The sequence below is a fragment of the Pseudopipra pipra genome, chromosome 12 (assembly GCF_036250125.1).
Source record: "Pseudopipra pipra isolate bDixPip1 chromosome 12, bDixPip1.hap1, whole genome shotgun sequence".
Taxonomy (NCBI): Eukaryota; Metazoa; Chordata; class Aves; order Passeriformes; family Pipridae; genus Pseudopipra; species Pseudopipra pipra.
Genome location: NC_087560.1, coordinates 11613896 through 11638493, shown reverse-complemented (window position 1 = coordinate 11638493; position 24598 = coordinate 11613896). Strand labels below are relative to the sequence as shown.

The following is a 24598-nucleotide window of genomic DNA, read 5'->3' as shown; positions in this document are numbered from 1 at the left end:
CTATCGTGTTCTTTGTCTCTTGAGATTTGAACAGTAATTTTAACTTATATGGGACAAGTCCTACAACAGTTTAATGAATGGCCCAAATAAATCACTGTATCAGTACAGAGTTCATATGCATGGACAGGAGCTTTATATCACTGAGTGTGTGTTTCCTCAGCCAGAGGGGGTGCTTTGGTCTCTACCCCAGGTTAGAGCAGCCTGGGTTGGGTTTTGCCCAAACTGAAATGTGGCTGCAGATGGCCCTGCTGGGTCATTACAGCCACTGGAAAGAGCTGGAATGCAGAAATGCTCAAGCCACGTCCCCAGTGTGCCTCCTGCTACTCTGCAGGAATTTCCTTGGGGCTAACTCACACTGGCTCCTGGCCATTTCTGCTTTAACTCCTAGCAGGATAAAGGAAAGTTAGGACAGCTTACTGGGGCACTGGGAATGAAGGGTAGACACTTCTTTACCTGTCTGGATATGAGTCTTATTTGCATTTGAATTTTTCTCAGCTACTTAAAGGAAGTGTTTCTCAAAGAATTACTGAACTATCCTTTAGGTAACCCTGAAGCAGTAATTGCTTCTCATTTGGATTTTCTGAGTATGATATAATACTGATTTCAGTTGAGCTTTTATTTACTTATTTTAATGTTAAATAAAGTAGTTGATTTTAAATTTTGGACATAGTTTGGAATTTTGCTTAAGATGTGTTACAAATTATATTTTAAAGGAAAAATCATACAATAGCTGAGAGCTGAGTTCATTGCAATATAGTGGCTTCAGCATAACCCTTTCCATTTACAATGCAATTAGGTGCTATTCTTCTTCAATTAATGGGCCAAATGATACTCCCACTTATTATGATAAGCTTCCTGATAAAAATCTGAGATAACTCAGATTGATACTCAGACTTATGGAAATGCCCTATTCTGCAGAGATGCAACTGGGAGAGGAAAGCACCAGCTGAGCTGCTGTTTCTGCTGCTCCTGCTGCTCTTACCACGAGCTGGTTTTGGCCCACCGTGTCTTGGTCTATATATGAGGAAGCAGCTTCTCTCTCAACTCTCCCTTTTCATAAAGGAAGGCAAAGGGTACCAGATGGCATGTGTTACAGAGCTTTCCCTTCCAGCACAGAACTTATTTCCAAGATGTAGAATTGTGAGGATTCCTTCAGTCATCCCCCCAGAGTCACAGGTTTGGTATCTCGCCAATGCCATGTAATACACTTCCTGGCATGCTGTAGGGGAGGTAAAATTAGTTCAGAACTTCACTTTACTGTTCAAGGGGTGTTTTGGTGGGGCTTTTTTTTCCCCTGTGTTTTTTGAACACGCCTGGTAAAGGATCAGTGTTTAAGATGCATTAACCATTTCATTTCTGATTTGGACATAGCCTCCCATCCTGGCTGTAGATTTGGGGAGTTGTCAAAATGTGTGAACACTGAGTCTTGTTGCATAATGCCACATGCAAGTATCACTAATGCTTTATTTTGTTTCCTTGGTATGGGCTAAAACATTGGGAGGGAATTGAAAGTGATATTGGAAAAAAATCTTTTGTCTGTGTAGCTTTTCTTACAAAAATTGTATGGAAAAATTTATTTTTCGGGAGTTGGGGCTTCCAGGTATGGTTCCAGGGTTGCTTTTGTAGACAGAAGAGAAAGAAAACAAGCCAGAAAATTCAAGTGAGTAATTATTGTAGGCTGTTGCCCTTGCTAAGGTTTTCAAGTGAATTTAAAGCCTTGTGGAAAAAATCCTCATGAAATAGTTATTACAGCCCACTGATTATTGTGTACTAGTAGATATTTCTCTGATCTGCAAATTTGGGTGCAGCTTAACAAGTTGAGCTTCAAAAGAAAGTTTATCTCAAGGGACTTCAGCAAAAAACTTCATTTAGCTATTGGGACATGACAATTAAATTCTTTGACATTTGCTTGCTTTTTTTTGCTTTAGACAAAAATGTTTAGTTGCATTATGGCTATGAGTATTTGTTCAGTATTATCAGGGAAACTTCCTGTGACTTTTTTTTTTTATGTTTTTCTTGCTATCCCTCTTATACATTCCCTTGTCATGTTATGGTGTGCTGCACTGTTATCTCAGGAACAATGCACATCACACCATGTGCATGTAGTCGAGGGCATGTTTATATGAAAAAGGAGATTGTTTCTGTCTTGCTGTAATCCATGTTTGTACAACTCTTTCAATGTCTTTAATTGTTTTGAACTCTAAAATGAAATGACTTCTAGATAAAATGAGCTTTCAGCTCTCTCCTTTTGTGACAGATTCCAGAGCATCTCTACCTCAAGGCACGTTTGGTCACCATTTTGCCTTTGTGACCCTTCCTAACCTGTACCACTCAGCAGGCTAGCACTAATGTCAGTACTGTTTACTTGGGCAAGACTGATAGCATCCAGGTGGAGTTTCCAGTCCTCTTTTTTCTTTTTTTTTCTTTGTTTCTTCCCCCCCCCCTCCCTTTATGCACCCATGGAATACATACCCAAACCAAAAAGTCAATCAGCAGACTGTTTTGCAGATCTGTCAGGTTTTTACTTTACATTTACTACTTAACATTGTCATTTCTTTTGCACAAACACAGGACAAAACCTCAAGTCAGGAAATGTCATGGTTTGACCGATCTCAGTCATCTTATACTGCTCTGAGGTGTACTAAGGATCCGGCTTGTAAATCTGAATTTTTCCCTTTGTTTGACCTTTTCTAAATGCAGTTTCTTTACACTTTGTGGTGATCTTGTAGTCTTCACTTCTCACTAAAATACTAACACCAGCACATCTTTATTTCATTGAGTTAATCACTTGTATGCTGGTTTAGTGATACCAGTTTACTCAAATGCCCTTTCCCTGCTTTTCTTTCATTACTTCATCTTGATGAACAAGGTTGTTCAAATTAGTATAAATCAGTCCACTTACAGCTTTTGACACTTATGATTTAAGTACTGAATTACTGTCCTTGACAGCTGAAAGTTGCACAGTTTCTCTCCCCTCTGAATTTAAGACTGGAATGTAATTCTTGGCAATTAATAATAGATCATTAGAAATACTCTGAAAGTATCCACAATTGATCTGTAAAAGCAGTGTGGCTGATCAGAATCCTACAGAGTGCTGCAGCAGCGCCTGTCAGGGAGAGAATATTTAACAGCGAGTGCTTGCCTGCCTCTGCTCCATCAGCTCCTCCAGCCTGTATAAAAGCAGGATAGGACAAGTCCCTGGTCGTGTCTTTGGGGACCAACCTTTGCAAAGAGCTTAAATACCATTAGTGTGGCAAACTGTGCCGGGTAGTTCTCATAGCCAAGTACAGGAAGCCCAGTATAACCCCAGTGCTCCGCTGAGGTTCCATTTCTTTAATGCACAGAGATCAGGAGCCTGCCACTGGAATGCAGCGTGAGGCTCCAGCCTTCGGCTCCAGTTGCAGAACTCATGATCTTACCTCATTTCCAGATAACAGCTAATGTGGGAGCTGTTTTCCAAACCTTTGACTGGAGCTCGGTGTTGGTACCTGTGTAGGTTCCAGGAGGCAATAAACAGATGCAGCCCACTGAACTGTAGAGAGAGGTCGCTGGATGAATTATTTGCCCATTCAAAAAAATACAGATTTTGTCAACAGTTACAAACCTCTGGAGATGAAGCTTTGTAAATATACTTTGCTTCCTCCCTTTGGTCTTGAAAGTGATTTCCTGACTGTAGGAGTGGTGTGCAGCACTCCTTCCTTCTGTGCTCACCTTTTAGTGCTGCAGCATCCTTGTAGCTATGCCACTGATGGTCTGTGCACTGATGACCTAATGCTGAGATGATAAAGCTAAACAATGTACCTCAAAAATAACAATTTCCTTTAAGTTTAAAGCTGGAGAACATCAAAATGTCATGACTTTGTTTCTGATTAGAATTGCAGAGCAATTTTACACATAAGTCCTTCATTGTCTGTTCTGTATTAGCTTGGGGGTCTGTCTGTTCAGAAGTTGAAGTTCCCTGCAACAGGATAAAAAACCTGTTTATTGTGCCTATTTTCTTGTGAAAGTGAGTCACAGCTGCTTTTGTTATATTTATGATAGTTGATTGAAATATGGAGCAAGAGCTCATTTTTGAGAAGGTTCCTGGCATTTGTGGACTTGTTATAAAATGCCTGTTCAAGAAAGCAGTCAAGATATTTAAAAGGCTCAAACTAAAATTTATTTACCACACAATATTAAGTGTCCTGTTATAACTTACTGTACTTACTGCAAGAGCACAGTCACTGTTCTTGCTTTTATCACTGATAACATACTAGGAGCTAATTTTAAGTACCTTTTAAAGGGAATTTAAGAAATCTGTAGTTTTATGAAATTACCTTGATTTAGTAATGTTTTCCTTAACATGTCTGGAGGCAAGAGAGAAGGGAGGGAGGAAAGATGATGCTTACTGAAGCTAATCTTCCTAGGCCCCATGTATCAACATTCTGTGGAGTACTGTGCAGAGCTGGCAGAATATCTGCATTAGGCTTCTGCTTTGAAACACCCACAGAAGGAGCCTCTCCCTCTGCCCTGAAGATAGAGAAAGCCTGGACAGAATAAACTTTAGGAATATACTCTGCTGATCCTTACTAATTATCAGAAAAGTCAGAAAACTGTTATCCTAAAAAAAGTTTATTCAGGTTTCATTCATTCAAATGTATGGTCTTCAAAACTTTACAAGCAGGTAACTAATGGTGCAGCAGCACAAGGCTGGCCCTGAAACAGCCCTGAGCAGAGCAGCCCAGGGTTCTTTCTCACTTCTGCAATAGGGCAGATCCTGCTGCACAGGCAGGAAGAGAGAGATGGTATCACCTACCCTGGAAGAAGGTTGGGAATATGGTCTAGAGTCAGCATTTAGTCCATTAGGCCAAATTCCCTGGAAAATTGTCTAATAAATATATATAAGTCCAACGGTATTTGAGCTTAAACCTTCATTAAAAAGTCGTACTTTTTTTAATGTAAAGAGCCATTTCAAAACCTTTGTTGTTGAATGCTACTGACTGAGTGACCTTTTTACGTGTAGGGTTGATTTTGTTTCTGCAAAAGTTATGTGGTTACTTGCAGTGCTCAAATGGACACTTGCTCAAAAGATAAGAAATGTCTGGCTGCATTGCTACTTCAGAAATTAAAAAAAAAAATAAAACTACACCAGTAAAATGGTCTTGCATCATGCCTAAGGTCATTAGCATCTGGCTTTGGGAAGCTGCCAAAGGGAATGAATTTCAAAGGCTGAGACTATTAGTTGAAAGCCTGCCAGTCCCAGGAGATCTTACCTCAGTCTTAGAACAAGAGCTTCCTGGCAGATCTTAATAGCTGTGACAGTACTTTCAGTGCGAGGATATCACTTATGATTGAGTCTAGAACTGCACAGGCCTTGGAAGAAACTTTTGCAGCAGTGAATGGCTCCAGGAAGCCCCCAAACCCAGGGAACGGCCGGTGCGCAGGTGTTGCCTGCTCACATCGGTTCTCTCTGCTCGGGGGGAAAACAGATGCTTTTCTGCACCTGCTCTACTTTCAGCCCAGCTCAGAGGAATGCACTGCATTAATCTTGCACAGAGGTGACCAAGGCAAGGTGAATCGGCAGGGTCTCTTCCCCAGCCATGAACAGGCAGCTCTGGACGAGCACTGCTGTATATAAACCTGCAAGCCAAGAACAGTCAGTGCATGTGCATAGCAGGCACTGCTCCTGCTCAGTCCTCCAAATACTCCTCCAGCCAAAAACCCCAACCTCTTCTGGCTAATCTGAAATGAGTCACAGTCAGATGGTTTCATAAAGTCCCCTGTCTTTGTCAGGCACCGAGAAATGGATCAATGGCTGCACATCCTGTGCCTGTTAATGTGGCACTGCAGATCAAAATAGGTGCCCATCCCTTCCAGCAGCTTTACAGACACAGTAGGGAGGTCAGAGGAATGCAGGCTTTTCTGGGGTACAAACAGCTGCCCAGGGGTGTGCTTTGGAGCACATCCATTCATTTTAAAATGGAAGTGTGTGTGTATGTGTGTTTTAGCACATAGATAAAACCAAGAAGAACTTCGGCTGAGAGGCAAGTGAACTTCCAAAAAAACCCAACAAACCCTAGTAAATAAATCAAGCAAACCTGCAAGTCAAATACATCACAAGTGTAATTCCTTTTCTTCAGGGCTTTGTGCCCTTTTCCAATGTAGTCAGTGTCAATTATTGTCTCCAGACATTAAAAACCTGGTGTCCTCACCATATTACTGGTGGAAGTGATGAAAGTATTTTGATGATAGTAAAATGAGTGAGCATAAGCACAAAGGTATTTAATGGTTCACCAAAATCTGCTTTGTTTCACTTTCAAGTTCATTCTCCTGTTGTTCTCACCTGCTCTTAATAGATCACTGGTAATCCAGGTGTAATTGAAAGAAGTGCCTAAAATTACTTGTATGGCTCTGTAAGTGAACAAAGAAACACATGACGTTTGTTCCAGTAGTGTAGTGGTGTTGCTGTACATAAAGATATGAAGAATATCTTTTTCTAATATAAACCGTCCTTATTTCACAGAGAACCTGTGGCCCATCACTCTTCTACATGAGATCATTGCACAGCAGAATGAATTTTGCAAAACACAGTGCAGATAATTTTAAAATGGGGTGGATTACTGTCTTGCTTTAACCTCAGTAATGATGACTGGTCTCAGTTCAGCTCCCATATGGCTTCAGTTTAGTTCTCACTTGGGAAGGTGTACACTTTGCCTGAACTGCCATCTTTTTTTCCGTTCTTTTTTCTTTTCTTCCCTGATAAATGAAATCATATTCAGCAGAATCAAGGAAAGAAGCATTTGAGTGAGCTGTGAAAAAAGAGCATGTTTTTTTAAAGTTGGTCTCTCCAGAGCTAGATTTGGGTGGTAGATGGGACAGGGTAGGAAAGTGTGCCCAGCTAATTGGTGTCTGTAGGCCCCCCAAATGTCTATTTGATGCCTTTCCTCAATAGCAAAAATAAGACATAGTTTAAATATCTGCTTGCGCTGTCGTAGGGCCTGTGATTTTGTTATCTGAGGAGCCAGATAATTTTTTGCAAGAAGTAGAGAAAACCTTTCTCTCATATGTTTGGGATTTGTTCATTTGGTTTTTAACTGTAGGTTCAGTGGCATCCTTTGTGCAATTTCATCTGTAAAGTGAAAATTTAAAAGTGACACGCAAGTCACTTAAGTATTTAAAAAACATTAACAATCCTTTCATGCTTAAATTTAAAGAAACCATCTGAATCTGAAATAAAATATTTTTGACATGGACTAAGCAGTTTGATCCAAGAGGTGCTCAAGTAGTTTTTTTCCACTTTGTAATTGGAAAATAACTTGCCAATATTTTTACTGTCAATATTAAGTGAAAATCAAGTTCATTGTTTTTAAAAATTTAATTATTGTAATTTTTTTTACAAAAATCTGAAATATTTCTAGAGAAGTTAAAAGGAGATCAGTGCAAATGTCCCTCCTGCTAGGCAGCTCTGACTGCTTGGTGCCAGGTCCTGGCTTTGGTAATTGGGTGTGTTGTTGCCTAAGGCAGCACAGCAGGATGCTGGGCCTGGTGTCCCCTCTGCACTCCCTGCCCGTGTGATTGAGTGATGCTTGTGCTTCCTGGCAAAGAACTGTTTCATTTCAGAGGGGAGGAGCGAATGCTCTTTTCTGTGGATGCCTGTTTTTTCCCAAGATTACTGTTACTTTTTACACTTATTTGTCAGCCACATTTCAAAGTTACTGAGTGTTCAGAGGTTGATGTGGAAAGTCTTGGCCAGTTGGTGATTTGCAGTCCTGGAGAGGGTTGTAAGTCACCTGAGATTTGCAAAGTGCAGGTCTTTGGTAAATGCTCGATATTTCACACTGCATTTATTTACTAGAGAGATAATACCTGAGGTATGTGCTGTACTCCTGGTCACAACTGTTGTTTACTTGTGCTCATTGTGCCAGTTTTTGTAATTATGACTGGAGAAAGTGCGATGCAACACTTTAATTGGTACATAAAACAAGCAGCGTGTTCCACTGCTAATGGCTGGGCTGTGTAGGGCAGTTCCTAATTAGACTAAAGAAGCACCAAATACTGGCATTGTCACAAACTGGCTTTCCAGCAACTTATTTACATCATAAAACCTGTGTATGAAAGTAGCTTGCACCCCTCCTTCCCTGTAAACACACGTTCCACGTTCTGTGAGGCAGATGCTGCACAATGAACGTCATCTAGGTAATGTAGTTTGGAGTATGGAGAAAGCATCTTGATAAACAGAATGCACAATTTCTATGGCTAGAAATGAGGGTTTAGAGCTTTCTAAAGAAGCCTTTTTTTTTTTTTTTAATAGATGTATTGCAAAGGCTCTGCTGTTTCTCTTTCCTGGCCAATATAATACAAAGGTTCAGCACAAAGACATCTTTTTTGAAGTCTATGGAGAAAGAGTTTGTAAAGGCTGGGATTGTACCTGTACTCTACTGGTTTTATAAACAGCATTTGCCACTCAGTTGCTAAAATGGAGATCAGAAGAAAGTGCTATTCCTGGGAGGAGGATAAAGCCACAGAACTGACTAAATGACAGGCTGTCTCTATCACAGGTTTATTATATAATTTTGTTTAAAACACAAATTTACCAGTTCGTCAAAGGGAGATGAGGCTTACAGTGGGGGTTGTGATGTTTTATTGGTGTTTTTATAATAAAATGCATTGAGGTTACTTGAAAAGAATGGGCTCAGAAGTATATGGAATTTATTACAAATCTGGTATAAATTGCATTTCTTGGAACTAAACTGATTCATACCAATGAGGATTTGAATATATTCAGAGTACAAAATGGCATTTTGTAGTAGTCCTTCTTTATAGTAAAGATAATAAAAGATCACACTAGGTGTTTAATTTCTATTTAAAATTGCAACAGTTTTTTAACAAAGATTATGTTGACAATATCATGGCCTCATTTTAGCATGAGTGATTCAAAAGAAAACAGCACTAAATATTCATGTTGAATTTAGCGTTTCTTCCCTATTCAGGTTTTTGTCTTATCAGTCTAGAGTTTTAGTGCTCCTTTACTCAAAAGTCACAGAGGCTGGTTGCCAGCCGCATCTCCTGTTTGCAGAAGAGAGAGTTCAAAAAGAATATTCTCTTAATAATCTGTTGGACAAGGAGCTTATGGTAGAGCCATCCCAGGTGAAGAGTTTAACACAGAAAAATTTATGACAAGCCAGGGGCTTTGGAGCAAAGCATGTGGCTGGACTAATAAAAGTGTCTCACAGTTACTGCTACAGGGCTTGGTCCTGCTTCCCTTCAAGCAAGGGACACAAGTCACATTGGCTATGCAAAGGCAGGATAAAGTCTTTCAGCTTGTAGAGCCCCTCAGCAGGAGGGGACACCTGTCCTAGCCAGTGAAAAAGGCATCAAAAGTAATCCTGAGCTGCCATTAACCCCATGCTGCTCCAGCACGGTCTGCTGCAGTATCGCCACCTCTGCATCCCACAGGGCACTGACCATTCAGCTCTTCTCTCTAGGAGCCTCAGGCTCCTTCTTACCACCACTGCATGGCTTACTTTAACATTAGGACAACATAAAAGAGAAAAGGAGGTTTGTGAAAAGTCACACAAGCCGTGTGTGTGTGTTTAGTATACCTGAAGGCTCATTACTTCCTTGTGGTAATCCTGCCAGGCCTCCTTCTTCAATCACTTCTGTGTCAGTCTGGCAGTCAGCTTCCTGCAGATATTATGCCCCAGACCACTGCTCCATAAGAGACCTCTGTTTTACACCTGCCACCCTTCTTATAATTGTATGATTTCACACCTTGTTCTAGCCCTGGCACTCTTCCAAGGAGTTCCCAAACGTCCACTAAAAAGTGGTTGGTCTTGAAGCACTTTTCTTCTTTTCCACTTTTCATGCTATGCATACTTCCCTATTATTTTAAACCACGGTATTAACGGAGGGAAACCCCTGGTAACCAGTCCAGGGCTTCAAAGTTATTAACAGGGCAGCTCTGGCTTCACCCTAAACTAGGCTTGTGCTGGTTCAAGTGCATTTCAAGATGCATCCATGCTAAAACTTTAAGAACTCAGTAGGCAACACAATACTTAATTCACAGCAACTTTGTGTTTCTTGAATTGCTTCTACCTGTTGCAACATTCAAACATTCCCGCAAGTTATTTACTTCCCAAAGTTGCTGGCTGTCTAGATAAGCATCCCAGCCACTCTAACCAAGTCTGGTGTCCAGATCACCCAGAGAGATACAGGTTGAACTGACAAGGGTTTAGCTCCAGTCTGAAGGCATTTAAGCTGATAATTTCCAGTATAAATGTCTGTTGTTAATGTTGCCTAAAAAATACCAGGTAGAGGAGGAATTCTGCTTTTTCTGTGTAAGCAGTCTCCTGTCAGAAAGCTGAGTGAGACAGGGATTGGCAGGAGGAGGAAAGGGGCTGGAAAGCCTGTAAGCAGAGAAGAGCTCTGTGCTGGAAGGCTGCTCTGTATCCTGGGTTCAGAGGAAGGCAAAGCGGTGAGGGGATGAGAGGAGGGGAAGTGCAGAGGCTGCCTGGGCAATGGGGCAAGGCAGAGTCGGAAAATAAATGAGGGCTCACGGCAGATGCCGATTCCTCAGCCAGCTTTTCTTGGCAATGAATAAAAAGGTTAAAGCAAGGAAAAGTTATATTTATTTATATATGTGTGTGTATGTAGATGTGTATGTATGTATGTATTTTATTTTTAAAAGGTTTCTCTTATTTCCAGGTTTTAAATTATTTCAGACGTTGCCTCTATTGGAGGTGCCACAATAACTCAAAGCTTCACAGAGACAAATCTATTATTGCTTATATCACAGGAATGCCCAGAGGCCTCTTGTAGGGACAAAGCCCCATTGTGTCAGATGTTATGGAAACATCATGTATATCTTTGATTCATAGTGGATTTTGAATCACCCTTAATAGTTCAATATTTTTTCCCCATCAGTAAATTTCAGTTTTCAAGCTTTGAAAGGGGCTTTGAAAGGGCTTTTCTAGGTTCAGGCAAAAATTTCTACAGATCACTAAAGCCACCTCTGCATACAATTTCTATATACTACCATTGGCAAATACCAACAGTAGACAATAAAAGTAGATGTAAGTGATTCTGGGAATGTATCAGAGTGGTAGATTCAAACATTAACTGTAAAAAGATTTGGAAAACCAGACATGTATTTAGACATCCTATGACCAAAAATGAGGGAGAGAGAAATGTAATGAAAACACTAAAGGATCTTTTGGAAAAATTCAGTGTAATATTTTCAGTAAAGTATTGTCAGTTGTATTTTTTTTCCAAGAACTGTAGGATCTGTCCTAGCTGCTGATAAGCTGCTTTTTTGGATATGATAGTGTAACAGACACAAGGCTGACTCTGCAGTGTAAAGTTTCCTTTTGAGCATGCCAATAGTGGGATAGTTGTTTGCACCATTTAACAGCAAACTCTGTAAATAATCTTTGGAGGCCACTAAGGCTATTAATTTATTTTAACAAGTGCTTCTGTGAAGTCCTGGCTTTGTCCACAAATGGTAATTTTATTAATTATCTGAATGCATCAACTTTGAATTGTTTCAGCATAATAAAATAGCATCTACTATGCACAAATGCTGGAAGACATTTAGACTATGACTGTATAAAGTGATGCTTTGTGTTGTTCAGACTGGTGTTAGCCAGAATTTTGTTAGCACCACTCACATCATCAAGGTATATCCAAAACTACAGCCAACTACCCGGGCAGCTTTCACTGCAAGTTTCTCACATATTATTCTTCTTCACTCCATTTCTAAAGTCTTATCTCCCTTGTCCATAGCCAAAAGCTACTAACTTGGAACAAAGTTCAATCAAGGCCCAAACATAATGAAGAAGGAGAAATCACAAAAGATGGAGTTAATGGCTGCGGCTACCGCTGTGGATCCTTTTGCCACAGGCTCTGAAAGTCTGGAAAATTAATCAAAGTTCAATCAAGGGTGTATGATATTGCGGCTGCCGCAGCAGCACTGCCTGCTGTCACCTGGGAGCTGTCCATTAAAACCAGCTCCCTGCAAACCATCCTGCTATCGATGTGCTATCCCGGTCGGAGGGGGTAGTCAGATGCTACTCCAGGACATTGCTATGCCTTCTGCTTTCACTCCTGGGTAAACTTCGAGTTCAACACGTGTTTTAGACATAGAAAGAACAGGCACATGTCCAGAGTAAGTTAGTAAAAGAGGTGGTTTTAAAGCAACCTACTAAGTGGAGGATGGGTGAGCCTTTCAAGGAAGTTTTCTTGGAATGTCACTGTAAAATAGGAACTGACATTTCTTCCCAGTCAATTAGAAGAGGATGTTGGTGAGAAAAGATAACTGAGAGTAAAAGTTCTGTTTAAAGCATAAAGCTTCAGAAGGGAGGGAGAGCTGGTAAATATGTTTCTAACAGGCATCGATTGTCTAGGAGTAACAGCACTTGAAGTATGGTTGTTAGACTCAACCATGTGGTCAGAAATTTGTAGCTTATGAGCTTGGAAAAGAATCTTCAGCAGATACACTCTAATAATTTTTTTACAATAATTCTTCATCCAAGAATTCATTTAAAAATACAGAATGTTTGCCGTTTATTTTATTGCCTGGGAAAAGGTGTCCTGTAACCTGTTTGATGTTTATGATTAAAACTTGGCAACAGTTGTAGGCAGGGAAAATTCATCTTTCATTTTATCAGTCTGCCACTGAGACATGTCCTAGTCATCTCTCTAATACTCTAACACTCCCATGAAACAAAGCAAAATTGCCACCACTGGTATTACTGCAATGTTACTCATCAGTTATTATATGCTAGAGCTTAAACGGTTGAAAAACCACTACCAGGTATTAAAGAACAAGAAGGACAGAAAAAAAAAGTGCAGAAAAAAACCCCAAACCCACAATGAAAAGGAAGGAAAATGCTGGAGGCTGTGAAAATAAATACAAAGCTCCACAGAGTAGGTGAAAGGTCTCCTGTATTGGTAGGACTCGGTCATCTTTGGGAAAAAAAAAAAAACAAGAGCATTTACTGTTTCAGGTGTCACAGTGCCAACTCTCCTTTGCTTTACCCATGTGAATATGAGTGGCTACCAGTTTTATGGCAGGCATTTTATTCTGAGTTTGACACACCTCTGGCCTGATGTCACACCCTTTGGCCCGAGGGCACAGTCGTGGTTCCTCTTATGACAACACCAGGTCTCTGGAATTCTGTCTCAGCCCTTTCAATCAGATAGCATAAACATGTCTGTCTCCCCATTGTATTTCTGCCTGCTTCATCAGTATATCTTAACTGAAATTACTGGTACTCTTTTGATAAACCATTAGTGTTAGGAAGGGGGTTGAATTTTTCTGTTAATTACTAAATCTTGGTGACAGGCAGAATCTGCTTGTTAAAACTTGTGTTGTAATTTGAGGATTAAATGCTGCACCTCTGAGAAACATCAGTATCAAAACTGATTTGCTCTAAGAGACTTAAGGTTGTTAGGAGCTGCAGTCTGACAAAGTAGATTCCTTAATAATAGAGTTACCAATTAAATGTTTTAAACTCCTCACAGGACTTGCAAGATTAGAGGGCAGTCAGTAGAATTGTGCAGGAAGGGAAATGTGTAGCCAATACAGCTCTTACCTTAATCCCTGACAGTGAAAGACTTCGACTCCCATTATTGTTTGGTTATTAGATAATACTTGAAAAGCGCATTTCACGTGATAGTGTCTTTCTCATCTATCCCAAAGGTTTACAGGTTCTTATTCTTTGCTAGCACTTTTGTATAAGCCCACCCTAAACTAGACTGACCATGCAAAGAAAGATGGGCAGGGCTGCTAAGAACCCTTGTGGGTGTTGTCCTCACTGCAGCATTCCCATCTCACCCAGCCAGCCAGAGATATTGCTCTAAAGAGTATCTCAGACATATGACACTCATATATAAAAAATGATGCTGTTCTTTCCCATCCATTTAGACAGAAGCTGCATGCTTCACTGCAGTTAAAATATTTAGGAAGGCAGAGAACAGAACCAGTAATTAAGACAGTTTTCTATCTCATAGCCCAGGGTGATGAGGAGGGAGCAAAGAGAGTCCTTTAGTGCATGTCTAAAACTTGATTCAGGCAAGTCGCTTTAAATATGCTTTTTTTTGGGTAGCACTGTGTTGGGATTCTTGCTTTTGTAGCAATTATTCCCATCTTAATATTCACTGCATATATCTATATATGTATAAAATATTTCTACTTCTGTATTTTTAAATATATTTTTAGGGGTTACACAACTTCAATTTTGGTACTTCTTTGGCCTCTTTGCAAGTGTTAGTTACAAATACAGATTTGGGTTGTGAAGCCCTGTTCTTGAATTTTAAATTTTGCTTTACAAAACATTTTAAAGATGATAATGTCACTATGTAAGCTCTTTATAATTTCTTTTCTTGTAATCTTTGGTTGTACATGTTGAAATGTAAGTATAGAAAGCTACTAAGCAAAAGGGTGAAATGTGTAATGTTTAACATTATAAATGGGTAAAAAGACAGAACAAACAATAGGAGCAACCAGTGAGTTCCCAAATGGCTGAGATTTTACCTGAATGCTCCAGGCTCTCCACTGGGGCAGATGGTGTTTATTGAAAAGCTGGGGGAGAGTGGAGAAAGTACAGAAGCAACACTGCTGGCAGAGGAGATACAGACTTTAGACGTGTTAAGGCTCTGAATTGTAAAATTCTCCAAAAGGATCTTATAAACTTAATTAGAAATTTTTTGTAAATGCCTTCAAACCCTGGAATGAAACTGTAAGCATTTAACAGAAAGGCCCAGTTACCACAAAACTGGTGAACTCACCATTGTGGCTTATGGGAGCAATGGATTAACTCTCCTGCTTTCATTAGGAGGGAGAAAATGCTGTATTTGTTTGTCATCAAGTATATGCTAAAAGTTATGTTTCTTTTGCTCAGTGCAGAACAGCACTGAAGGGAGGAAACTGAAACACTAGAAAGCAAATGAGTGGAATAGAGTAATACCTGAAGTACATGAATGATGTCAACAAGTTAAGGGGAGCAGCGTTTCCTTCTGGTGATCCTAAGATATCTTCAAAAAGATTTGCACAAAGAATGGAGAGAATCCAAATACACAATTATAGAAATCATCAGAAGCAGGGGAAGGCTTTGGTAGGAGAATCATCAGCAGGACTATCTCCAGTAGCAAAGAGATTAATAGGATATGACGTGAACAATTGTACTGATTAGCTCAGAGAAGTCGAATCAGGTATCTTGGTTTATTCTGTTTCACATTTTAAAGTAATGTCCTTAACACCAGTACACTGAAAAGCTTTTGCTGTATGATGCACAACTACACCATGTTGTAAAATGTGGTACCATTCGTGCTAAGAAAAAGTCTTGAAAAAGGATGTAACTTAAAAAACCCAAATTTATTAGATGGCAAAGTGTTACAGAATCAAATTTTTCAGAGACAAATACGTTGTGGCATAAAGCAACCATTAATAAATGTTAAAAAGAAACTTACTGTTTGGGCAGGTCTTTTCATAATTGTTAATGGCAGAGTTTCTCCATCCCAGTGACTCTCAGTGGAGAGGCAGAGTTTCACAGGGATGGGTCAGTGGTGCTGGTGTTGGTGATGTGTCTCTGGGTTTGCCATACACACTACTTTAAATATTAGCATTTTGTAATGGTCAGTGCTCACTTCACTACTATTGTGAGCTACAGAAGAAAAGTAATGCACTGAACAGTTAGATGAAAATTAGTGCTGAAGCAAAGGTGCAAATGCAGACATTATTCAATGAACTTATTTTTGTTGGGTTCGATTTGTCCAGTTGCACTAAATGGGATGTAAACAGCAAAATAGGGATAAATACTTGAACTCTGGTTAAACTGTCAGTGGAAAACAGTTTTGGACACTTTATACCTCAGTGTTATCTGCTTGGCCACCTTACAAAATCGGCCTACCTGGAAATACTGAACAAGAGATTTGGGGTTCTCTGTTGCTTAGATGAGAACTGGAGTGCCTTACCTATTCTTCCACAGATCTTAGGAAACCTTCTCAAGTACTCCATGCCTTTAGCAGGCCTATTTGTAGTTTGGCTAGTGCTCAAAACCTACGCTGCAGCACACTAAGTTTAAATCTATTTTCATCTTCATGTGCGCAGATTTGTTAAATTTTAAAAAAACTTCAAACTTGCAAGTTGTTTGAAACCCACAACTGTCTCTATGCCTTGCTGACAGGGCATCAGTTCTCCTCATTGTCAAGGTCTATTTCCTCCTTCCCCTCCTACCTCTGCCTTCAGTCCTGGACAGAATTCCTACTCCAGTTGGCTTTTCTCCCTGAAAGGTGACCCAGTGCCCAGCAGTCTGATCACAGGGCTGACCGTTGCTTCACGTGTCTTCTGAGAAGTGAAACCTTTAATCCACACATCTCTCCAAGGCAATAAGCGAGCAAAGCATTAATTTAGTGCTAAGATCTTTGCCAGCACTGATTTAAGTAAGAGGGGACATAGTGTATTCTGTGTTTGGAATGCAGGCCAAGCAGGCAGGACACAGAGGTTAACGCCGTTGTGCGGCTGGCTCTGGTAGAAACAGTGTGAAGCAGTAGAGTGTGGTTGGGAAATTTAGGATTTACATCCCCATTTGCCTGGAGAAGACAGAGCAAAGACCAAACCTATTCCCAACATTTTAGTCAACGCTTGATTAGTTTCTTGATATTCTTTTTAGAATGCTTTTTTTGGAATCAAACACCAAAATTCAGGTCACAAATGAATTGTAAAAGTCAGGAGAAGTCTTTTTCTGTGGATTGTATTGCACTTTGTGCTATATCCCTCAGTTTCCATTGCAGGGATTCACTGTAATTAATTTCCATTTTTAAAATATCCTAGATAATAAAATCAGTTAAGAGCAGCAGCTTTTTGTTTATAGTCAGTTCCATGTGTTGGAGCTCTTCTCAAAACTATGAACATTGTTGTGTTTTACATCTCTCTCCATTTGTGCTGCTCTGTTTCTTTCCACAAGACACTGGTTTGCCATTAGGTTTTGGTGCTTGAAGAAGAGTTATACAAGTCACCCTCTAGTTTCCATTTTGGTCATTCTTTGAGAGACATCTTGGTAAGTGCCCTGTACAAGCAGGCTTGAACCTGCAGTTACTGAAAACACTGTTAATATGCCACTATTTCTTTAGAAAATGACCTGTAGGTACAAACTGTGCCTTGCACATCACATTATGGTAGAGATCTTTGGGTTTTGCTAAAAGGTGCACAGATAGTAAAACACTGAAAAATTGCTAATCAGAAATAGTGAATAGTTTAAAAAGAACAAGGCATGAATATGTTCCCATTAAATATTCATTGAAAAAGCTTGAATAATGAAAACAATGCTTGAAATAAAAGACTCTTAGTAGATAATTAATTAACAAAAAAGTAAATTGGTCTTAAATTGTTTGCTATGGATAGTTAGCCTATTTAATAAGAATTATCATCTTCCAGGCAAATGGTAGCTAGCTAGTAAATAGGTTTTTCCTGGGAACTGGCTAGAGGGGAGAGCAGCTCTCCACACATCTAAGTTTTAGTCACTTATCATTTTGAAGTCAATTCAGACCTTCTGGCAGTTTATGTAATCTTAAGACACTCTTCCCACCTTTGTTGCAGAATTCTCAATCAGGTTGAGCCCTTTTTACTTACATCGCTGCTTATTTCATTAAGAAGGAAATATGATTTTAGTAACGAGGTGTGCCTTTGGCTTTGAGTTATCATCTTGAGAGAGCAGCTAGATTTTGTCCTCAGCACAGAACAGATGCTTTTAAAACACTGCTGTTAAGATTTACCTCAGATAAGATGATGTTGGCTGTGACTTCTCAGACAGTTTTCCCCTCAGTTTACAAGGCCAGTGATAATCTCTGTGTAACTGTCTTGGGTTCCCAAGAGGGAAGTGCCTGAGGCACCTTGCAGGGACCAGAGGTGGTACTGGAGCCTCCATGCAGTGCTCTGTTGGGTAAGGATCAAGTCACCACTGGTGGTTGACTCTTCTCACACCTCAGGGTTTTTTGCCAGAGGTATCTGGCAGACCATTCCATGAAACTAAATCCTCCTTTCTGTACTTCCATCCTGGTCAATAGCTTAGCGGAAGAAATAAGGTACAGGGTGGAGAAACCTAGGGATTTAGGCAAGCATACAGTTCATGATAGAACCAGATTCTGGTGTCACATTGGCTTTATCCTGGCCTGGTTCCAATTACTGCCATGGACTTAATATTGACTGTACTCCAGTACATGGCTATATGTAAATTAGGTTCTCCTTAAGGGTTGTGCATTTATCTAGCAAATAGTAAATAGGATTAGTAGAAGACGACTAATAAACCAACAATAATAATATGTTAGCTGTCTTCTCCCTACAGCCATCTTATTTCCTGCTGCCTTTCCTATGGGATTACGGTATTCATCTGGTCAAACATTGTCCTGGTATGTTCTTACAAGGATTCCCTCTGAGTTCAGTGCAACTTGCTCATGTTTGTCTCTGGTACAGTACAGTGTATTCCTGAGTTAGGAGAGTGCAAAGAAATGATCTACAGGAGTTAGAAGTAGAGAGCGGGGAGAAGTGTTTTGTCCTGGGGTGTTGTTTTGGTTTTTTAAATAGGTGAGAAAGGACTATGACAAAAATCCTGCTCTAACTCATGAATGCAACCCAACACCTGAATAACTGAAACCAGATTTTGGCCCAATTACTAGAAAGTAATTCTTCTCCTGTCTTTATGACCTGTACTTCTGTTAATAGGAAGCTTCAACTTCATAAAAAGAAATAAAATTCAGCCCTAACTCAGAAGTAAGTTGATAAGGGGAAATGTTTTAACTTTAAAAAATGCACACCCCACTCAGTGAACCTTTGAGACCTGCAAATGTTTAAAAAGAAAAAAAAAAAACTGCAGCAGCTGCAATTTGAAAAACAACACTCCGACGCTAAAAATAAGTAATTTTACTTGTAAGTACCTCACAGCTTATTTGCAGATAGTTGTACACTCGGAGAAGAAAAAAAAAACAACCCTGTAATAGGCCTTAGGTCAGCTGCATTGATTTAATGCATTACTTAGGCTGCCAGAGCAGAGGTAGAATCTCCTCGCACTGCATTAGGAGCGCCTCAAGCCTCCGTGACTCCTTTTGATCAGATCTCTGTGAAAGATGAGTGTCATGCCCTCTTCAAGCCAGCTGTGAGGGGACTGCCCTGCGACTGGAGGCGCGCGCTGGAGCACAGCACTCCGGGGCAGCGAGGTGAGAGCTGGCTGCAGAGGTGAGAGGCAGACACAACTTCGTACTGTAGGTCTGGAGAACACCAAGGGGGAGGATCTTATTTCACTCCCCTGTGCACAGCCTGAGCATACATCAGACCTTGAGGTGCTCAGAGTCAGACAAGAGTAAAGAGGCGTGTGATGGTTCTGCCTTAGTACTTGTACAGGCAGGAATGTTTCCAGTACTTCTTTGTACAACTCACTGAGGGAATGGGAAACTGTTTTATAGCTCTGGAAACATAAGCACAGTAAGAATGTCTGAGGTAAGGAAAGTTCTTTGCAGTTCTATATGAATGTGTGTTTTTACTGTGCAACTTTTACTTGTGGCTATGCACTGTGGAGATATAAAAAATCTTGCAATGGTGTTGTTTTGGGTAATGAACAATGGAGATGAGAGCTGTAGGGAGCTGTAGTCTCCATTTCTTAATTATAAAAAGATACTAGGAAAGTAGAAAACTAGTTTCTGTAAAAAATCCAGGTTTTCTTTCTGCCGTGAACTGTAAACAACTGTATGACTTTTCTGTTCTACAGCAAGTAATGCAGAATTGCAGGCTGATTATAATAAGCAGAGCCATCACTTGTGTAATTGTTTTCCAATTGAAGTAGTAGCATCTAAATCATAAATACTTGACAATGTTTAATTGTACAAGTCCTCAATATACATTAATAGCAATAAAATCTGTGATTTGTGACTCAGATGTGTTCTGAGTCAAGTGCTTTAAGCAGATACATTATCATTATCATGACGTATAAATGCACTGGAGAGGAGACAACAATGTAATTTCACTATGAAGTTCTTTAGAAATTACTACTAAAGTGGAGTCTAATGTATGCCCTTTATATACTATTTATTGTTGACTATTTAGCATCCAGAAAATAAGGCCAGTAATTCTTTTCTTAGGATCAGTCTGTTTGTATTTCAGGGCAGGGGGGAATGGGGGGGGGGGGGGTTGAGTATGAGGGGAGGGGGGTCCTGGGTTTTTAAATATATTGTGCTCATTAAATGTCTTGTTTTCTGATGCATTTAACTTCTTATTTAATTTATTTTGATTTTTTTATCACATAGAAAAATAAACATGGTTTAATTGTCAGGTCATACATAATGAGGGTTTTTTAGATGTGTTTAAGATACAGCATTTTACTTTCTGGTTTATTAATTGGTCAAATACTTCCAGTGCTCTGTGAAAGGAATTCTTGGTTTAAAAATGAGGAGAGGGCAGATCACTAACCCAGGGGAGGACTACTCATACACACAGGCTGTGGTTTATCCTTCTGTAAAATCCTATGGATAAAAAGTGACACTATCCCCCCCCCTCTTTCTTTTCTTATTTTTTTCTTTTTTTTATTTTTTTTTCTTAATGTTTTTCAGTTTGAATAACCTGGAAGCCAGGCAACATTCTGATATTTTGGGGTATATGGGAGAGGGAAAATAAACTAGTTTTGTTTTAATTTAAAACAAACCATTGTTTGAAAGGCATTTAACAGTCAAATTTCACATCTGATCTGAAGTTGGATTTTATTGTGCTCATTTAGTCGAGATTGTTGTTCAAGCAATTTCTATACAATTTTTTGTAATTCATGTAACTACTTGGCTTCTTGAACCTCGGGAGCTGATTGTTTGTCTTATCTCTTGGTGAGCTAACTCTGCGTTATGTTGCAAAACCTTGGGGCATGTTGTGTTTCTTCGTGTTCCTGCAGTCTGCAAGTGAAGTCAGCTTCATTAGTTTCATGATGGCACATCAGTGCATGGCTGGTGTTGCCGCTTCCTTCAAGCTACTCCCGGAGCATGATCTGGGCTGCCTTGGTTTGGATAAGCTTGTAAGGATTTGTCAGCCAGATGTGACAAGATTGTCAAGAGGCAAGTAAAGAAGGAGATCTGATATTAATCAGTGCATAGCTTGGAGCCAAACTTTCTCAAATGCAGTGTAGCAACATGTTCTTCTCATTTACTGCTTCTCTTTGTGGCTATAGAACTGCCACTGTCTGAGTTTGACGGTTAAAAGGGATGCCAGCTAATAGTCTTTAATTGTAAGGATACAATTCTAGGTGGGAAAAGATCATATGCTTCTATTTTTAACATCCTTTTGGAAAATACAGTTCAGTTTGCTGTAAAATATGCAAGCGTTGTGTTAGACAAGAGTCTCTGTTTCTGTACTTTGATTTTTAAAACACTGAAATTGTGGCTCAGCTCTCAGTGCTGGAGGAGTGGGAAGTGGGGAGTCTCGCTCCATTCCAAGTCATGGGGCAGAGGGGGTCTAGCATTATTTTAACTACTAACAACAGTGTTGGTTTGCTTTGTTCTAGTGATTAGAACAATATACACTGAAGAATACCTTTCGAACTGCTTCTTTTACAGAAAGGGGAAAAATACGGATTTTGAAACACGCATTGTGTATTCAATTAGATTATTTACCATTCTATGTATAGTGCTGATAGGGTTTCTTTATAATCAGTATAACTGCAATTCTGTTTGAATTAAATGCTAGAGTTTTGAGTAGTTTGCAGCTTAATCAGACTTCTGACAATAAGTGAACATGTAAAAAGTAACCTTATGTTATGGAAAATACATTTTTAATATACTTAATATATATGGACTTTTGATTGATTGGTTTGTTGTTTGGTTTGGGTTTTTTTTAAGCAATTGTTCTGTTTATTCTTTGAACTACTGAACCATCTACAACCATTTCAGAACCCTAAGAATAATGGTAACTGCAAGCATATCCAAACATATCCAAACCTGCAGGAGAGCTGAATCTTCACAGAAATAGGAAAAATTATTACAAATGCTGGGCCACTTCACAGGCTTTACTATAGCCGAGATGAACTTCTTCCTCCTGAGGCTGCAGCAAGGTTTGGCCTTTTGATACCAAATGTCTTGACTTCCAGCTTCCGTGTCTGTTCATGATACTGTTAAAAGGTCTGTTCATACATATTGAGCTTGTCACTCCATTTCCAATCCAACAAGCCAGTGATTTATTTGGTTTGCAGTAATAAAGCCTTCATTACGATAATATTAAATACACCTCTGATAAGAACAGAAATGTTCTCATTTTGTTTTAGATTACAGCTTTTGTTATGAACACGTTTAAAAGGCACTTTTTGTGGGATTTGGCATTTAGTAAACATTTTTCATGCAGATTTGAGCTAAAATTTAGGTATAGATCTTGAATTGGTTATTCCAGCAAAATATCCACCAAATGTAAGGAAGAAAAAAATGGTTTTGCCCTCTGGGTCATGTCCTGCCCTCTCTGGCTTCAGTGGTGCAGGAATTCTGAGTTCCTATGTGCTGGCAGCCAGCAGGTTTTGTCCTAGCAGATGCTACAGTTGAAGTTTTACAACAAATGTCATCACCTTTCTTCTATTTAGTTTTTATTTCTTATTATTTTGTTTCTAGTTGCCATTTAAAAAATCTGCTTAGGGATTGAAATTTCAATATTCAGACCCCCAAAAAATATTATTGAGGGAATAAGGAAAAGTGGCAGTTTTTAACAGACTCCAGTCTTTTTAGAATAAAGAACAATGACGTTTTCATTCCACGCTTTAAACTTCACCACCACACTTGTGGTAGTATGGTTTCTTTAAACAAATAGGGGAGGAAAAAAAAAGTAAAAAAAAAGTGCAGATTTTTTACTTCAAATTTCCCATATAGATTATCAATGAGAAATGGGAATTTTTCATATGGAAGTAGCTGATGTCTGAAAACGAGTGAAAAATTTCCTCACCTGTGTTCAGTAAAAAGGGATACTGAGTTTTAAATTGTGAAATTACCAATGGAGCTACACTGTTGCGTAAAATATTGCATAACTGGAGCACCACAGATAGCATCGTGTATATGTGTACAAATACTGTTTGGGTTTAAAATTTATGAAATTGCATTAAACAGAATTGTGTAACATTAAATACTTTAGAGAGCTGTTATTTTTCTTTTATTCTTTAATCTGTGTCTTCACTCTGTAACAGGAAAAAGGAAGAGATTTAAGCATGCATATTTTATGGCTTTGAGACTTAAGTAGTGGTGTGAGGAGCTGAAAAATTTAGGATTGTCTTTGAAACATTAACTCACCCCCATTGCACACATACAACATTTTATGAACGAGGTAAAAAAAGTTAAAGACATTTTAAAGGCCTTGTGTTTGATTTCTACTAATATTCCTCATTTCTCTGATGTTTGTGCATTTGTGTTAACACTTATTGCTTGCTAACATAAGGCTTGGAGTTGAAGATTAATTAAACTCCTTTCCATCTCACCATATTCTCTGATTCTGTGATTCAGTCCATGGCCAGGTCTGTAGGTTCAGCATTTGTGTACCATGCTTAGCATGTCAGTAGAGATAAGTAGTATGTGCACAATTTATTTCTTAGATTAAATAGCATCAAGTGCTTTATCATACAAAATTTCACACCATTTCTGTCCAGTGACTTATCTTTACCCCTAAAGCCTGAGCAATTTTTCTCATCAGTAAGCAGCAATCTGTTACTCATTTTGGAAATGCATTAATAAGAACGATTTTTTTTCTGTAAATTTATTAAAAAGGGAAGTTACTGTAATATCTTTTGATAGATGCTGCTTAATACCAATAAAATGTTTCTGACCTACACAGGCTAGGGCAGGGATGCCGTGGGAACTGTAGCATCACAGTCTGTTTCAGAATCAAAAGTAAATAGCAACTGTAAGATAATGATGATGTGATCTTTTTCCTTCCTCAATTTGTATTTCTTCTTTTCATTTCCAAACCGAACAGTAAAAGAGGCTCTAAATATGTCCCCGAGGTGGACCGAGCTGTCTGTCAGCACTCACCTGTTGTTAACAACTGAGATTAATTACAGCATCAGCCAGTCTATCTACAAGCATGTTGCTGAATGGCAAAATTAAGTTTTGCTGTCCAGTGCTTTTTGTTTAAAGAGGAGCAGCCTGAGTGTGTGTGCTCACACACACACGCACACACACGCACATTCTTTTCTCTTTATAATTATTTTGACAGTGCCATTAACAAGAGCTGCCCTAAGGGGCCCTTTAGGGTAGGTGACATGCATGAGGAGTGATTTTCATCCCACAAGCTGTGCCGTGATTAGAGTTTGGCCTTGTAGCGTCGCTGCCTTCCTCAGAGGCGGCTCCCTGCGCTCCCCGCCCGGCTGCAGTGCCCGGCACTGCCCGGAGCTCCCCCGCCTCGGCCGGAGCTGCCGCGGAGCCCGGGCTGCCGCTGCCTTGGGAGGCTGTGCTTCGTTCAGTCCCTTATCTCAGCTCCTCGCTCTTAGGACTCTTCTCAGTTAGAAAAACTTTTTAACCAAGTGGCAACACGTGGACTCTTAGTCCATAACTCAGTAGCCAGCCCAAACTGCCTTTTAAATCCACAAGCATTTGACAGTGGTGCCATCCTGTGCAGGTATGCACC

General features: G+C 39.6%; 1 protein-coding gene across 3 annotated transcripts in view; it reads left to right on the top strand.

Annotated features, from left to right (window-relative positions):
* The window catches only part of BNC1 (basonuclin zinc finger protein 1), a 75345-nt gene that overhangs the window by 34810 nt on the left and 15937 nt on the right, over nt 1–24598 (top strand). Inside the window, exon 1 of one of the 3 annotated variants that reach the window (XM_064668904.1) lies at nt 19284–19468. The exons of the other annotated variants lie outside the window; for them this stretch is intronic. Within the exon in view, the coding sequence (XP_064524974.1) occupies nt 19460–19468 (9 nt within the window). The 5' untranslated portion in view covers nt 19284–19459. Of the gene's footprint in view, nt 1–19283; nt 19469–24598 lie in introns of those variants that run through there. 3 annotated transcript variants of the gene reach the window in all.